This window comes from Lagenorhynchus albirostris, chromosome 1 (genome assembly GCF_949774975.1).
Source record: "Lagenorhynchus albirostris chromosome 1, mLagAlb1.1, whole genome shotgun sequence".
Classification (NCBI taxonomy): Eukaryota; Metazoa; Chordata; class Mammalia; order Artiodactyla; family Delphinidae; genus Lagenorhynchus; species Lagenorhynchus albirostris.
The window spans coordinates 80,590,253-80,607,602 of NC_083095.1; the positions used below are offsets into that span (position 1 = coordinate 80,590,253).

At 38.9% G+C, this 17,350-nt stretch overlaps 1 protein-coding gene across 2 annotated transcripts in view; it reads left to right on the forward strand.

Annotated features, from left to right (window-relative positions):
- The first annotated feature begins 6,373 nt into the window (after nt 1–6,373).
- Nucleotides 6,374–17,350, forward strand: part of CDIN1 (CDAN1 interacting nuclease 1) — a 212,109-nt gene continuing 201,132 nt past the window's right edge. For both annotated transcript variants that reach the window (XM_060168625.1, XM_060168633.1), the window contains exon 1: nt 6,374–6,657. In XM_060168625.1, the coding sequence (XP_060024608.1) occupies nt 6,557–6,657 (101 nt within the window). In that variant the 5' untranslated portion in view covers nt 6,374–6,556. The remainder of the gene's footprint in view (nt 6,658–17,350) is intronic.

The window sequence follows — 17,350 nt, forward strand, 5'->3', positions numbered from 1 at the left end:
GGGTTTGAGCCCTGGTCCAGGAAGATCCCACATGCTGTGGAGCAACTAAGCCCGTATGCCCCAACTACTGAGCCTGTGCTCTAGAGCCCGCATGCCACAACTACTGAAGCCCACGCACCACAACTACTGAGCCTGCGCTCTACAGCCCATGAGCCACAACTACTGAGCCCACGCACCACTACTACTGAAGCCCGTGAGCCACAACTACTGAGCCTGTGCACCACAACTACTAAGCCCACGTGCCACAACTACTGAGCCTGTGCTCTAGAGCCCACAAGCCACAACTACTGAGCCCATGTGTCACAACTACTGGGCCTGCAGTCTAGAGCCTGTGAGCCACAACTACTGAAACCCATGTGCCACAGGTACTGAAGCCTGCATGCCTAGAGCCCGTGCTCCACAAGAGAAGCCATCGCAATGAGAAACCTGCACACCACAACCAAGAGTAGCCCCCACTCGCCACAACTAGAGAAAGCCCGCATGCAGCAATGAAGACCCAACACAGCCAAAAATAAAAAACAAAAACAAAAAACCTAGGGTCAAAATTGTCAGGTGTTGATAAGAAAATCTTTGGCTCATGGTGTAATGTCAAGGGGACAGTGGGACTCAAACTGTATACATAGTTTACTTTTATCTATGAAAAGAACAAACTTTGTAGAAAAATGACTGGAAGGAATAATGCCAACATGGTTACAGTGGTGGCTTCCAAGTGATGGGACTATGGATAATTTATAGGATCTGATCTTGTGTTGTTGGATACAAGGAGCATATGAAAGATGTACTTTTATAGCCTCACATGTACAAGTTAAATCTGACAAAGCTGGTTGAAGTTCTAAGCCATCTCAGTTTCTTCATATGCCAAGTGGGTATAATAATGCTAGTTATAGATTCTGTGATGCTGATACACTGCATAACTATGTAATATGCTTTCATTTTCTCAAAATAAAGGATCCTATTATTATTATAATAATCTCTATACTTATCTCGGAAGGAACTCCTTCCCTTAACTCTGCTTCTATCAATCATGGAGAGAGAGAGAGTGGGTTATAAATCCTGACTGGCATCTTGCCTGCTCTTTTCAAAGTCTAACCCAGTGAGATGGCAAAAGAGAGTAATTTTTTAAATGAAGAGACTTAGAGCTAATCTCCATCTGACATGTGCTTCTAACTCTAGCTTATGCTGAAAGAAGTGCCTATTAAGGACGGCTTGATTCCTTGCCTCTTATTCCTTTTTCTCTCCAGTAGAAACCTTCTACTCCACCAGCATAGTTCCTTTCAATTCCTGAATTTATAAATGTGAGAAAACCCTCAGAACACGATGTATTCTTACAGAATGGTCTAGGGGACAAGAAGAGTGATTGACAACTGCAGAAATTACATCTGAGGTTTAGTCCTGCAGGAAAAGGGGATACAAATTGCCTGCAAATTATCCACAAGTCCCTGATGAGCCTGAGGAGAAAATTTAAGAAGCTTCAGTCTTTCTTCAGCAAACACGTTCATGTTTCCTTTTGCTATAACGAACAAACACCCAAGAGAAATTATCCCGGAAAACACTACTTTTGTTTCTTATCCTTGTCAAGTGTGATAATAGGAAATGTGTAAATGTCAATTAATACCCTTTATCGTGTGCCAATAGTGTTCTGTGTATGATTCTGAACAGAAGAGGTATATGAGCTCTGATGGATGGGTTTATAATGTAAGGAAGAAATTAGGTTTTATGCTATAAAAACACATGGTGTTAACTTTATAGGGTGCATAGGAAATAGCCTGTGAGGATTTTCACTGCTGATCTCAATAAACATGCATCACTTAGAAGAACTAAATACAGTAGAATAATGGTAACAGTAATGATGATTGATACTTAGACGTCTAAAGGAACAGGTTATACTTCTCTTCTAAGAGTGCATGAAAATATGATGTCCTAGACTTTGCACATACCTGGCTTACAATCTTGACTTCCTAAGGTACCAGCGCAGTTCTACTCACAATGTGATCAGCAGACCAGTACTGATTCTCAAACTTTTTCTTCCATGTCTTGATATGGTAAGTACAGAAATTGAGAATAAACATTTAGAACTTCTTAATTCGATGTGACAGAGTAATTGTATGTCTGTTGCATCTCGTAATAACAAACTGGGGGCTTGCATGATTTTGTCTTTTTAAATTTCAATTTTTAAGCAACTCAGTTTTTTACCTTATTTTACAGAAGTATTTGTCTATGACAAATTGGGGGAAAACTGGGCCCTTAACACAGATAGTTTGAGAAACACTATTCTAGAATGTTGTAAAACAATTGATGATATACATAGAAACCACCTGTATATGCCTAAGGCTTCTCACCTGGAAAATGGATTTAAGGATAGCACTTACCTCTTGAAGCTGGATCTGAGAATGAAGGGGAGATAGATGTATGTAAGGTACTTGGCATGGTGCCTGCCCTTGGTAAGTATCCCCACAACATTGGTTCTTAGAGTTATCGAATAAGTAAGACTTGCAGAGGGGCCATTCTGAATTATTTGCACGTGGGACACAGCTTTTGTTTGAAACAGGTCGTTGGTGAATAACTCCTTCAACATGTAACCTCCCTCTGGAATTGGGCTGCTTCGTTCGACAGACTAGGAGTTCATTCACCACTGATTTGCATGAAGCAACCAACATTTGACTTTTGGTCTCAGGACTATTCAGTGTTAACTGCTCCACTATCATGGTGTGGAATGTCTTTCTGTGTGTTTCCTTTGGTTTTCCTCCATTCATTAAGTTGAGTGATTGCTGTGACCCTCAATAACTGAATTATTCTGATCTTTTTCTTTTACTAAGCACCTGTATTATTTGGGGACTAGGGTAAAATGACTTGTCACTCGTAGGTGGAAAGTATGGAGACGTAAACTCGTTTCAAAAGACGCATCACTTTAGGTGGTAGTTCATAGGGCAAAGAAAAACATATGCAGTCTCTTCTGGTGAAAGAGGCCGAACGATCTTTTAAAAGTGTGTTTTGGCCAAATGTCAGAATCGAAGGTCACTGCCTCTTCAACAGGCATTCGTTGTGGCCAAAGAAAGCTACCTATTTCAAAGCATAAATGATTAATTGAGGATAATTCAACCAAAGAGGTTTTCCTTTTTGAATTACAGTACAATATGATGGAGAAAATGAAGTTTTATAGTTGGACTAGCTTGGGTCCAAATCATGGTTTTCCAATTTAACTGGACCCATCAGGCAAGTCCTTTACTCTCTTTGACCCTCAGTGTCCTAATCTATAAATCAGGGGCTAATGAGACAGTGTTTGAGCATAATAGGTGCTTAAATAATATTAAGTCCCTTCTTTATTTAGTTAGTAAACTTCAATTATTTTTCTTTAAAATAATCAATGAGATGATTTTAACAAGATTCCATGAATAGAATCAGATTTTTAAATATAATAAAGATAATATGTCAGTATTTACTTTTAAAAACATGCATTGGATTTGGCACGTTCAACAACAGACTGTTTACAAATGTGACTGACTCTTTCCAAGGTGAAGCATCTTCAACTCCTTTGCACTCTGCCTAGAACTCTCTGCTCTAGCCGGAATAACTTTCCCATGCGCGTGACTTGGCTCGTTCTTATTTTTAGTCCATTGTGTTTAGCACTCTTCTTGAAATGACCTTCTGTCGCCTCCCTGGCAAACCCCACACTCCTTTAAAATCGTTCATTATTCACGTGGTCCTGAATTGGCAGAAAGATATCTGGTCAAGCTATTCATTCTGGACCATCTTCCAGGGAGCTGCACTAGGCCCCATTTTGACATATTTTCTTGCTAAGATTTCCTACACTTTTTTCATATTTATAGATTCTTTCTCCCTATCAGAACTATAAAGTTCCACTTCTTGGGGTTACACTGAGGACATTCAGGATCAGAGAGGCTGTCACTTGCTCAAGGCTACACAATTTATGGCTGATTTTAAACAGGTAGCCAGTTCTTTGGGTTTTTCCTTTGGTATTGTTTTCATTTCACGACCCTACTTCACTTAGTAGAAAATGGTCGGTATTACCGACAGACCGACTGAGAAACGGTGGGGGAACTCCAGGCACGGAGAGACAGCTCTAGAAGGAGTAAGAGCGGATGAGGGGCACATAGTGGGGTTCAAGAGATGGAGTGAGAGAGGGAGAAAGCATGCCTCAAAGAAATAATTGGCTTACACCAAGCATTTCACATTCAAGGGAAATAAGAAACACCTAAACAGCAATACCACCACCACATTTCTGCTTTGCTTCTATTTTGTGCCTAATAAGCAACACCATTGTCACTGCCAATGAAAACAGCAACATCACTGTGCTTTTCCCCTGGCGCTAACTAAACAACCTACTGGATTTGGGTCAAAATTGTAAACTGCCGGCATGTTAAAAATAAAAACAGAAAAACAAACCTGGCCTTTTCCTTTAGGGTTGTGAGGGTGAATGCAGGACAAGAGCCAGAGAAAAGAGTTACTATAAAAAATAACCAGTGCAGACATCCTTGAACTGATGTTTTCTGTAAAAATCTGTTGGCTGTGAATTGAGAAGAGTGAAGTCGGGAAGGAGAAAGGAATGGGGAATCAACTGGTGTCTGCTTATCGTCAGCTAGCTTTCATGTAAGAGTCATGGCAGGGTCAGCAACAAACTAGCCAGGTGGCAACTCCAGGCCATGCTGCCATAAATAAATAGTTATGTACTAATGTCACACAACCAGAGCTAGATGCAAAGCATATGGGAAGAAAACATTCTGATGTAAATATTCAAAAGAATCTATGGTTGCTGAATTCAGGATCCATGTTGATACTGGACTTGGAGACGCCTGGGAAAATAAAGTGGTGAAGCTTTTTTAAAACATGGACTAAAAGATTCTTTGAAATATAGATTGTTTCCTTTCAAAAAAATTCTTAACCTTTGGCCTAAGAGAGTGTGACTTTTTTGTGTGTAGTAATTAAGCATTACTGAGAGTTGGCAAGAGCACAGACCCTGGAACCAAATTTCAGGTGTTTAAACTTTACTCCTGCTGCTTACTTGTTCTCATGACCGCTGAAGAGTTGCTTAACCTTTTCATGCCTCAGTTTATTCACCCTGCAGAAAAAGGAGGACGAGGAGGATGGCAATAGTACCCGCCTCTTAGAAAATTATACAGATCAAATAAGTCAATGTGTAGGGAGCAAACAACACCTGGTAAATGTCCTGACCTATCACTATCAAGTAGTCTTATACAGGCTCTTTATCTTCCACAGACTATCTGCTGGAAGCTAAGCTAAGGAATCCATTCCTTGTACTATCCTGTTTAATCTTACGAATAACGCCATGAATTAAAAATCAATTTTACAGACAAAGGAACTGAGGTTTAGACGGATTAAGAAATTTATCCAAGGAGGCATATCTAAGCTAAACTTCTAACCCAGGCCTTATTCCAGATTTAAAAAAAAAAAAAAAATTAACCATTTACACGTTATTTAAAATCTAAACACTTTTTCTTTCATCTGCTTAAAATGTTAAAATTTGAAAAGAAACATGACACATGGCCTTTTAAGAACCAAATAGATTTTTTAAAAGGATTAAAGGAGGCACTGATGTCCTAATCAATGGCCTCGGGATAGCTGAGATGCATTCACAACACATACACAAAACAGATAAATTCGTTCACTGACTTATTTCTGCAAACATTTATTGAATGCCTACCATTTTCTGAGAGCTGGGGATTCACAGATGAATAAGTAATGATTTCAGTTCTTGAGCACCTGTGAGGAGTGAGAGTGATATTGTTTACTGCGCGCTGTTTGATGATGTGGGTTTTGTTTTCTAGCCTGTTTCCCAACAGGGCCAAAACTGTGTTCCTCGCCAGCTGCAGAAATTGTCAGACTTCCCTCAACACAAGCCAAGCTGTACGTCTACAGCGATTCTAGTGGGTTTTGGGTTTTACAGCTCCTCCGCTGACGCCCGCAGGGCGCAGGGAGCCTTGAACCGAAAGAAGGCGTATTTCTTTGTAGGCCAGTCTCCGATTGGAGCTGCAGTAAAACGGGCGCGATTGGAAGCGTATTCAAATCGCGCGCCCTGGCAGTGGTTTTCTCGGGCTCAGGCTTAATGATCACGGTTACCCGTGGACCCTGCTGCCTTGTCGATGCGCCAGGACTTCCTGGCTTCTGGCAACAGGGAAGGCATGACCGCCAGGAGCATTCCACGTTAATCCCAGGTGGGTCCTGCCCAGGGACCTGCCGGTAGGATTTAGGCGGCACCTCTGCCTGTGGCCGTTACTTCCTGGTTGGCTTGCCCTTAAGTAACATGGCGGAAGGTTGCCTTCGGCCGGGCCCTCTGCGGCTGCTCAGAAAGCCAAGGAAGGGCAGTCGGTCTACAGCCCGCCTCCCGCCGCGGAGCTGCAGGCTGAAGCCCAGGCTTGTGCAGCCAGGGGTGCAGGAGGGAGGGTAGGGGCAAGCCCAGAAAGTCGGGAACACAACGCTGTGCCGCATTGTGCCCACCCCTCGTCTCCCGACACGAAGGCTGCTCAAGCCCAGGGTGTTTTTTTCCTTTTCACTGCCACCTCCCAGTCCCTGGCCCAACATGATACTGACTAAAGCCCAATACGACGAGATAGCCCAGTGCCTAGTGTCTGTGCCGCCTACCAGGCAGAGCCTGAGGAAGCTGAAGCAGAGGTTCCCCAGGTAAGTGCCCATCTCCCCCCTCAAAGAGACCTTTGCTTGCAGTAGCTGTGCCTGGCAGCCCAGCCAGTGCTTAGAAACCACGTGTCACACATGACTGGGGAGGAACATGAGTGTCAGGTGTTAGGAGAGCAGGAATGGTGAAAAAGCTTTCTTCTTTGACCTGCTTTTCTCAGGAGAGTCTTAATGGACGAATCCCTTCAAGTCAACAAATGTTTATTGAAAACTTGGTTTTTGCTAGGTGATGGGTGCATATAAGTAGGTGCTGCATAAATGTCTAGGGGTTGACAGATACTAGGAATGAATGATGGGTAGCAGGGCCCTCTCAAAGTGGAAATATGAATTGTAGATTCAAAAGGTGGAAACGGAGGACCCTTTTCAGTTGGCCTCTGGAAACAAACAAGGGAGTACAGGCCTAAAGGGGCCTCTTATAGTTTACGATGGCTCTCTACTGTAATGAAGTGACCGCAAGTGTTCTCAAGCCAGTCAGAGACTGGTACCCTATGGATTCCACTGTTGGGTCAAGATTGGTCATTTGAACAGCCATACCAGGTGTATTTCATACTTCCCTCCTCCCCAAGCATGTCTTTTTTTTTTTTTTAGTGATTTTTAGGATTCTCCAACTTTCTAAGAAGGGACTTTAGCAACTATATGCTATAGAGTGCCTCATTTTAAAGATGTGCAAACTGAGGCCCTGGCGTTACCCAAAGAACCAGTCCAGAACAACCAGGTTATTGTATTTGTGCCATGTTAAAAGTATAGAATGTTCGTTTACCTTTCTTCTATTTCAAAACCAAATCCAAACTTATACCATTTTACTTTGTGGCACTGAGCACCATTAGCTTCCTTGTCTTTGACATCATCATGGAAGTGTTTTCTTGAGGAAAGAGATTATTGGATAATTGGTATTAGTAAAGTACAAATTGAAGGTCTTTTATAATCTCAGTTGTTTTTGAAGGACTCAGTTTTCCTAATCTGTAAAATGAAGGGATCTCTTTTTAATATTATCCAGATTTAATTTAAACCTTTATAGTCTAAGATTTTTTTCAGACTTGCTAACAAGGAACAAAATTGACAAATTGGAATTTAATTTTCTGTCGTTAACTCTTTGCCAACTCTGCCAATGAACAATGAAGGGTGAAGGCTGGTCAGCTAAGGGGATAGGTAGATTTTTCTGGGCAATTTTAAGATACAGCATACATTTAGATAATTCTGCTCTTGTTACGTACTTATATTAGCACTGTATTTTTGCTTCTCTTTCTTTTCCTTTCCCTCTTCTCTTTCTCTCTCCCTCATTTTTTTTCTTTCATTCTTTTCCATAGCAAATACCTTGTCCTCTCCGTTAGAGGTAACCTCCTTTTACTGTTATTAAGGACTTACGAAGTATACGTAAGAAAGACTCCATTCGTTTGGGGCACCATGCTGTCTTGCTTATTCTCGTATGCCCTTTTTTCTCTTATGCATAATATGGCCAAATATTTTTTGCTTCTCCCAAATACCATTCAGGGTATAACTAACTCTTCATTTACCAGAAACTTTATTGAGAGATGCTGCACTACCAATCTGCAGAAGGAATTAAAGAGCCATTTAGCAGCGTCAGTAGGAATTCCATAAAGAGTGTGATTTGGGAGTTGGCCTCACAGTTTGCATCGTAGCACTGTTTTACTTTAGATGTTTCTTGCAAAGGACTTGAACAACCTTTAGATCTGATAGTTCATTTTGCCAGAGAATTGGTGAAGTAAGGACCTCAGAGATAATTTCTGGTGGCTCAAAGAGGTTAAGTGACTTGTCAGAAAGCCTAGAGTTATTGAATGGCTAAACAGTGTTTAGAATACAGGTTTCATGACTTTCAGGTCAGAGTTCTATACTAAGCTGCCTTAATTAGTTTTAATATTAATAATAATAACAGAAGCAATTATTTTTTGTGTGATGTTCACCTAAATTGAATTCTAAAAATAATCAAAGTACTGAAATGCTTTTAAAAGTTGCTAAAATTTTTTATTTTCCTGATTTTGAAAGTAGTACATGCTCAGTAAAGAAAATAAAAATTATTCATAATCCTATAGCTCCAAAAATTTCTGTTAACATATTTTAAAAATATTTCTAGTCTTTTTTATTCAGTGAGGTACTTTCTCTGCTAATGTAGTTTATAGGTCTTGCTTTTCTCACTTAACATATAGTGAGCATTACTTATCTTTAAAAATTCCTTATAATTTGTTTCAAATACTAATAATATCACATTCTAGATGTACCATCCATTTCCATATTGCTGGACATCAAGAGTTTTATTTTTCTAATTTTCTATTTCTGTACATATATTATGCCAAGTTTGCTTATTTTCTTACTTTAGAATCTTAGAAATTGGGAATGACCATATCAGCATGTTTCAAACTTTTTGGTCTCCAGATCTCCTTACACTCTAAAAAAGTATTGAGGACCCCAGAAAACTTTTGTTTATATGGGTTATGTCTGTTGATGTTTATTAAAATATAAATTAAAACAGAAATTTTAAAAATTGCTTATTTATTTTAAAATAACAATAATAAACCTATTAAATTTAACCAATTTTAAAGGTTAATAACCATGATTTCAAAAAACTAGTGAGAAAAATGGCCTTGTTTTGCACTTTTGCAAATCTCTTTAGTATCTGCCTTAATAGAAGGAAGACATATCTGCTTCTGCAATCAACCTGTTGTGATATGCTGTTTTGGTTAAAGAACATGAAGAAATTCTGGCCTCAGACAAATATGTAGTTGGAAAAGGGAAGAGTAATTTAATAGACTTTTCAGATAACTGTGGGTTTTTTTGTATATTGGGTATATTTTTGTATTGCAATGTGGAATGTGAAACCGTATTATAGAACTTTTTGGCCAGTCTTGAACTTTGAGTGGATCTTTTAGCCATGCATGATTTTTATCATCATGCATTGTTCATTTGCAAAATGTTGGTTGTGAGTTATGCAAGTCTTCTAAATGTTGTCACCTTTTATTATACAGCATCAAAAAAATCACATTTGTTAGTATCCCCACTGATCTCATCAGAAAAGTCTGTAAGATGTGAAGCTGTCACATTTACGGTGATGGATACAGAGTTTTCCAATATTTGATTTTCCCTTGAAAGCTCAAATTTTTTCGTTGGCAACAAATACTATCGGTTGTTTCCCTTGAAGTGACAGGCTCATGTTGTTTATTTTTGAGAAAATGTCTGCCAGATATCCAAATCTGAATAATCATACTTTGTTCATCATTCATCCAAGTAAAAATGGTGTTTCATGGAAAAGGCATCTAGTTCAGCTCTCAAACAATCGTACAAGTGCTTTCCCTTGAGACAGTCATAATACTTCGATATGCAGTAGACGTGCTTTGCATTTACTTCTCAGTTTGTTATACAGAATGTTAGAAGAATGTGTATCAGGGGTTGAGATTTAATAAAATTAATAAGTGAATCTTAAGATGTTCTTACGTGAAACTGGCTTTCTTTCTTCCTGCAAGTGTGTGACTCCTAGGACAGTTGTGCCATGTCTTGATCTGTGCTCAGGAGCTGGCAGTTTTGCCCACCGTTGTTTTTGCACCATCAGTGCAAATGTCACACAGAGGAAAAGGCAAATCATGTCTTACTGTTTCTATAAAAATAGTTTTGACCTTGTAGACTTCTGAGAGAGTCTCAGGGACTCCAGGGGTCCATTGGCCACACTTTAACAACAAGTAGCTCTTTCAAACCAAAGGATATTTATGTTTTGAAGGGTTTTGAAGTGTATTGACAAATTACTATCAAAAAGATTGTATTAATCCAATTACCAACAGCACGTGGCAGTATTCATTTCTGCAACTTTTGTCAGTGTTGAAGAGAGTCATCATTTAGTCTTTAATATGATGGATCAAGAATGACATCTCATAATTTACATTTTTTGACTATAATGCATTGCATATTTTCCACATTGTTTATTAACCATTTAATTTTCTTCCTCTTGAATTACTTGCCTGGTGTCCTTTGCCTAATTTTCTATCGGAGTGTTTGCTCTTTCTGTTTATTGATTTGTTATTGTTTATTGATCTGCATATCTTAAGGATGTTGATGCTTTACATGTCATATTTTTGTTGCAGATATTTTCCCAGTTGTTGTGCTTTTAAATATTGTTATTTTTTTATATTCTTAACTTTAAACTTATGCTTTTTTTGTCCTTTCATGTCCTAAGATATGAAAAATAAATCTTCCCCCTAAATTTTCTCCTAGGTGCTTTATGGTTTTCTTTCTTATTTTTAATTCCATAATCTTTCTAGCTGCAGTTTATTTTAGTATATGCTCAAAGGTGAAGATATAGCTTCATTTTTCCCAAGCTTAACTTTTATTTTACACTGTGGTTTCTACTTGCTAGCCTCATTTCTCCATGGCCTATTTGTTTTCACTGAAATTACAAATTTTTGTTTTTCCAAGTCGCTACATTGAACTTGGGCCATCACCTTAACCACTCTGGTCTCACAATCCTCCCACTTAAAATGAAGGAGTAGAATTTTGTGATGTCTAATATTTTACAACTCCTAAACTCACCCTTATTCTATTCTATTCTGTTTTGCAGTTTTACATTAAATGGGCCCTTTGACCCCCAAAACGTAGGAATACTGTATCTAAGTACTTGCTGAGGATATAGTCATTGATTTGCATCTCCCAACTTATTCCTGGACTTCCTTATTCAGGTAGAAGCCCCCAGCCCATTCAGCTGCTACTTATCAGGTCATGTTTTACACTGTATTTTCCTGCCCAAACACTACATATATATCTGATTATATATCATTCTTTATTTATATATATAAATATTAAAGATGTATAAATATATATATATCTTATTTTGAAGTTTTTAACTTACAGAAAAGTTGCAGAAATGTTAACCATATATCCTTCACTCAGGTTCCCCTAATGTTAACATCTTACATAACCAACATACAATTGTCAAAATCAGGAAATTGATTTTAATGCAATATAGCCAAATAATTTACAGACCTGTTTTGAACTTTGCTAGTTTTTTTTTGTTTGTTATTGTTCTTTTTTGTTTGTTTGTTTGTTTTTTGACTGTCTCTTTTCTATTTCAGGATCACACATTAGATTAGTTGTCATGTCTTCTTTTTGGTCTCCTCCAGGCTATGACTATTCCTTAATATTTTTTTGTCTTTTATGAACTTGACATTTTTGAAGGGTACTGGTCAGTTATTTTGTTGAATGTCCCTAAGTTTGTGCTTTAATGTTTTCTCATGATCAGAGGAGGGTAAAGATTTTTGGCATAAATACCCCAGAAGTGATGTTGTGCCGTTCTCAGGGTGTCATATCAAGGGGGATCTGATTTTGTATGTCTTATTACTGCTGAGGTTAACGTTATTCACTTGGTTAAGGGGTGGTGTCTGCCAAGTTTCTCCACTGTAAAGTTCGCTTTCCAATTATTGCCTTGTGGGGATATCCTTTGAGGCTCTGCAAATATCCAGTTTCTCACCTCACACTTTTTCGCTCTGATTTTAGCATCCATCAATGGTTCTTGCATGAAATAGTTACTGTGGGTATTTGCCTATCAGTGATTTTCTTTTTTAGTTTTTAATAAATTTATTTATTTACTTTTTGCTGCATTGGGCCTTTGTTGCTGCGTGCAGGCTTTTCTCTAGTTGTGGCGAGCGGGGGCTACTCTTTGTTGTGGTGCACGGGCTTCTTATTGCAGTGGCTTCTCTTGTTGCGGAGCCTGGGCCCTAGGCATGCGGGCTACAGTAGTTGTGGCTCGCGGGCCCTAGAGCGCAGGCTCAGTAGTTGTGGCTCACGGGCTTAGTTGCTCTGCAGCATGTGGGATCTTCCCGGACCAGGGCTCGAACCCGTGCCCATTGGCAAGCGGATTCTTAACCACTGCGCCACCAGGGAAGCCCTTATCGGTGATTTTCTATTACTCTCACTGGAGTACCCTGTCACCTAGTATCATTCTCTACCACCATTTTATGTGAAACATTCCACCCTACAGTCACCCCATGATTTTCACTGGTCCTTGCAGTTTAGTCACCTCTTACAGCATTTGGTCTGTAATAACTCACTGTGTGCTCACTATGTTTGTGACACTATTTGGATAATTTTTAGAAAACAGAAAGGATAATGTAGTAATTAATTTTGAACAACTTGTAGTCTGAGGAAAGAGTTTAAGACACATCTAATAGCTATAAATTATTAGAATCATAGAATGTTAGAAACCAAAGGATTTGTTGTACAGTTAGTTCACATATGGTTAGTCAAAACGGATTCTTAGAGGAGATATAACTTTGTTGGAAATTCTTTTGTTGGTAAATAACCCTTTGGCACAATTTAATTTTTCCAAGTTCCTTTGCTGTGCATTAGTTTGGTTGCTATTTATGCCTATATTAATGAGTCATAAGTCAAACTCTTGGTAACATAAATCTCTAAGCAAATAAGTGTCTTTATCTTGTTCCTGTATTTTTTTCTCTTAGGAATCCTTGCATAGGTTTTTCTAATGGTGCCTTCCACATTTCTAAGCATTTTTTTTTTATCTTGGTATGCAACGTTTACAATATAGGCAACCATTCACTCTTATGAGGCTGTTCGTAGAGAAATCTCAAAAGAAGTAATTGAAAACTCATTTGGCTGGGCTCCCTGTGCTTAAACTGATACACACTCAGCTCGTTTTCTTGAGGTCTTCACCTGACTCTGAGAACTGGAGTTAAGGCTGGCTCTGCTGTGTATTTGCCAGTATTGAACTTAGTAGTTCTTGGCAGTGGACCTAGGGATCTAGTCTGGCTAGGAGTGGAGTAGCGAAGGGACCTGCTTGGGACAAGCACAACAATTTTCCTTAGCTTTTGCATTTAAGGTGGCCTAGCTTCATTTGGTACTACCATTGGTTATAGTTGTCCTTTTTTGAACCCCCCCCCGCCCCCCTCCAGATCCATTTTAACCTGTCCCCATTTCCCATAGGAAATCTTGTATTTCATTGTTTCTGCTTCCTTAACCATTTGTTCTTGGGAAATGACTTGGCTCTGCCTCTTTTTATCTGAGTCATAGTTGCCTCATCTGTAAAAGGAGGGATGAAGCTCCACAGCCAGTAAGTAGGAGAAACGGAATTCAAACCCAGGCAGAGTCTGACTCCAGATTCTTCCTCTTGCTCTATTGCCCCTTGCTCTTCAGTTCCTTAAGGCTGTTGTGAGGATTAAGTGAAATAAGGCATGTTAAACACTTAGGACAGTGTAGAGGTCCTGGTAAGTATTTAATGGATGGTAAATACGATTACTGTTATTATTAGAATTTAGTAAATGGCCTACAGTAGAAGAAATGTCTGAGTAGTAACCTTTGAAACATAGAAGACACAAATTTGCTTTGATATGGATCAGTTGGTTGTATGGCCGTGAACGCACAGATTTTGATCATTAGTTGAATATGGCCCAGATATCAGAAACTTGCCTTAAATCTTTCATAGCAATATATAATGCCATTTAAAAAAACCCAGACTTTTAAACCTAGAGTCACTGATTTTTTAGAATAATAGTAGCACATTGCCCATATAATTAATACTGTAGGGCGTGGTTTACTAAAATTGGAAGATTATTTCTGTTGGCCTTGTTCTCTCAATTGAATTGAAGGTTGGTACTCAGTTGCTGGTCAATTTTCTATACTAATGTTATGGTGGACCTGAGTTCCAGAATCATGAGTGAGAATAGCTCATAAAGGGAGAAAAAGTCAGCCTATTATTGAACTGGAAATTCTTTTGGTATTTTTGCCAAAGAAATGTAATTAATTTATATGCCCTTCAAAAATAATACTCATATACTTAGGAAATACACCTAGGAGTACTTCTGTATTGATCATTAGTGCAAATTGGAAAAGAAATTGGTCTAAAAATTGGCCTAAGAATATGATTATTTCATATATTTCCTTTAGTCATCTTTTAAAATATGCTTTTTTACTCTGTGAGATTTCAGGTTTTTATTTTGTTGCTGCATTGTAGCCTAGCTTTAAAGACTCTCCTGGAAGGTTATTTTGTTAAGTATATGGCATCTTCACTTTCTGAAAGAAGTGCTTAGCTTTTATCAGATGTTTGTGCCCCTTGGCATTTGCATTGTTGTAAAAGTGAGATGAGCTTTAATTCCTGCAAAGGAATATTTGACGAAAACCTCAGGTAGTGTTATCCTGAGAAGAACCTAAACGCTGACAATATTTCTTATTAGTTTGAGGGGGAGACTTTTATGTTAGTAGATTATTGACTTCATTTATAAAGTCTATATTCAGGCATCAAACTTTAGTCAACTAAGTAATAACCCATCCCGGAATGTTTGCTGGTATAATAAAGAGGAATTATATATTTCCCTAGGAGAAAAATGTTCAATAGATGTATAGGGTGATAATATTTTATAATTTGACTTTCAACAAATGTTGACTGAATTTACCATTATGTTTTTATTACACATTTTGTGCAATTTTGCCATATAGGTTCAGTTTTCCTTAAAAAAAGCAATCAAGCAATATAAAAGTCCTTTTTCAGAGTAGGTATGAAAAATGAGCTTAAAAGTCATATACTGGGGGCTTCCCTGGTGGCGCAGTGGTTGCGAGTCCGCCTGCCGATGCAGGGGACCCGGGTTCGTGCCCTGGTCCGGGAGGATCCCACATGCCGTGGAGCGGCTGGGCCCGTGAGCCATGGCCGCTGAGCCTGCGCATCCGGAGCCTGTGCTCCGCAACGGGAGAGGCCACAGCAGTGAGAGGCCCCCGTACCGCAAAAAAAAAAAAAAAAAAAAAAAAAAAGTCATATACTGGAATGAAAATCATACGGACGATGGGTAAAGAATAAGTTTTCCTTCCTTTTATTTTCAGTTGTCTTTTTCATGGTGGGAAGTGTCTTCAGGTGTTTGTTTTAGACATTCTGCTTTCAAATTGCTTCTGTGGTAAGCTGGTATATGATGAACTCCGGAAATGTGCTTGGTTACAGCTTCTTACTGAATGACAAGTCTCCATTTCTTAGGGGAGCAAACAGACAGCTGGATCCAGGATGATTCAGTCCATAGGTTTGAAACCAGCATGGAGCAGTCTGTGCATGATGGATTAATAATGGTACACGGCTGGTCATGAATCCAGCCCTCTCCTGGGCCACTTTGGGGAACTAACACCTTCCTCTACTTTTCTTTCTTCTCTCCGTCCCAACCTTTCGGGAGGCATCTTGATAATGTATGTAAGAGTTAATAATTCTTCCTTATAAACCAAAGCTTTCTTCTTGCCAAAGAACAGTGATACAGTTGACAATGTCAGCTTTTTCAAGTGCCTCCTCTTGACAGAGAGGTGATCTTTTCTGTTCCTTCAAGACAGCAAATAAGTTTTTTTGTTTTCATTTTTTAGCCTAGTGTGGTGTTCCAACTGTGACCTGATAAAACCTACAGTCTCATTGAGGAAACCACGAGCTCTGCAATTTTCCATCCAAAGTAAAATGTTAAAATATCTCAGGGCTTATTTCTTTTCTGTGTTTTAAATATTGAGATTCAGCTGCTAAAAATGTTTGAAACCTGTTAAACTTAGAGAAATAACTTTAACACTATGGGAATAAATATTTTGAAACAAAGCAATGCAAGTAGAGGAAAAAGTAAGGTGGATTCATGTCTCTTGATACTGTTGTTCAGTAAAATACGTAAGCCCTGGGTCTTTTCCTTGACTGAATGCTGACTCACGTGAATTGGAGCAATTCTGTGTGAAGCTCAGGCTTTTTCTGAGGTGTCCTGGGAGCAGTAGTCATATACAAGACTGAGACTTAAAATAGATGGTGCATTTTCACCCTCTCTAACATAACTCACATATTTATTTTTAATCTTTTGGTTATTGTTAGACCTGTCCTTTGCTTTAGGCCCTATAAAGGATGAGATATAAACTCTGATCTTGTATTTATCCCGTTTTAGGAGATAGGAGGCATAGCAGACCCTTGATATTTACAAGGGTTATGGCTTATGGCTGTTGAAAATCCTCAAATATGCAGCTAGCACTATATAGGATGGCAAAGGTCTACAAAGTTTGATGCACTTTTTAACCAAAGTTAAACTCATTTCTCAGCTAATTGACTTGCTGCTCCCCACATCAGCCTAGGGGTATGGAAGATTCAGATTTACCCTCAGCAAGTTTATGAATTAACATTTGTCATGGGTATTTGTGATCGCTCTTAAATAGTCAGAACTGGGTATGTTTCATCCAAGAATGCTGTGGGTACCCAACTTCCACTTTAGGATGAGTAGAAATGCAGGGTGAAACTACCTCGTAGTTTGTCACTAATGCCCATGCCACACCTTAGCCCCCTAAGATTCCATAACTTGTGAGATGGTGTCTAAGACTTGTGGGGGAATGAGGCTCTTTGTAGGTGGCCTCCTCTGTAGATGGGATGTGGGAAAGCAAAGCATCATTTAAATGCATCTTACTACAATCACACATGAAATTAGACTGGCAATTCATTTTTTCAATTTTTTGTTTCTGTCTACAACTCTTCCAAGTTGATATCATCTTTTGCTTAAGGTATATTACACTGCTATTTGTTTTTGCTGATAATACTGGTAGGGAAAGCTAATAAAACTTGAAATTAACTCGCGCTTCAAGCCCCATTTAGCTAAAATAGTAAATGGACTGGGGATATAAGAGACTCTTGGTTGTATAGCATTAAAAACCCCACAGACCCCTACAGCCTAGATGTAACAGATAG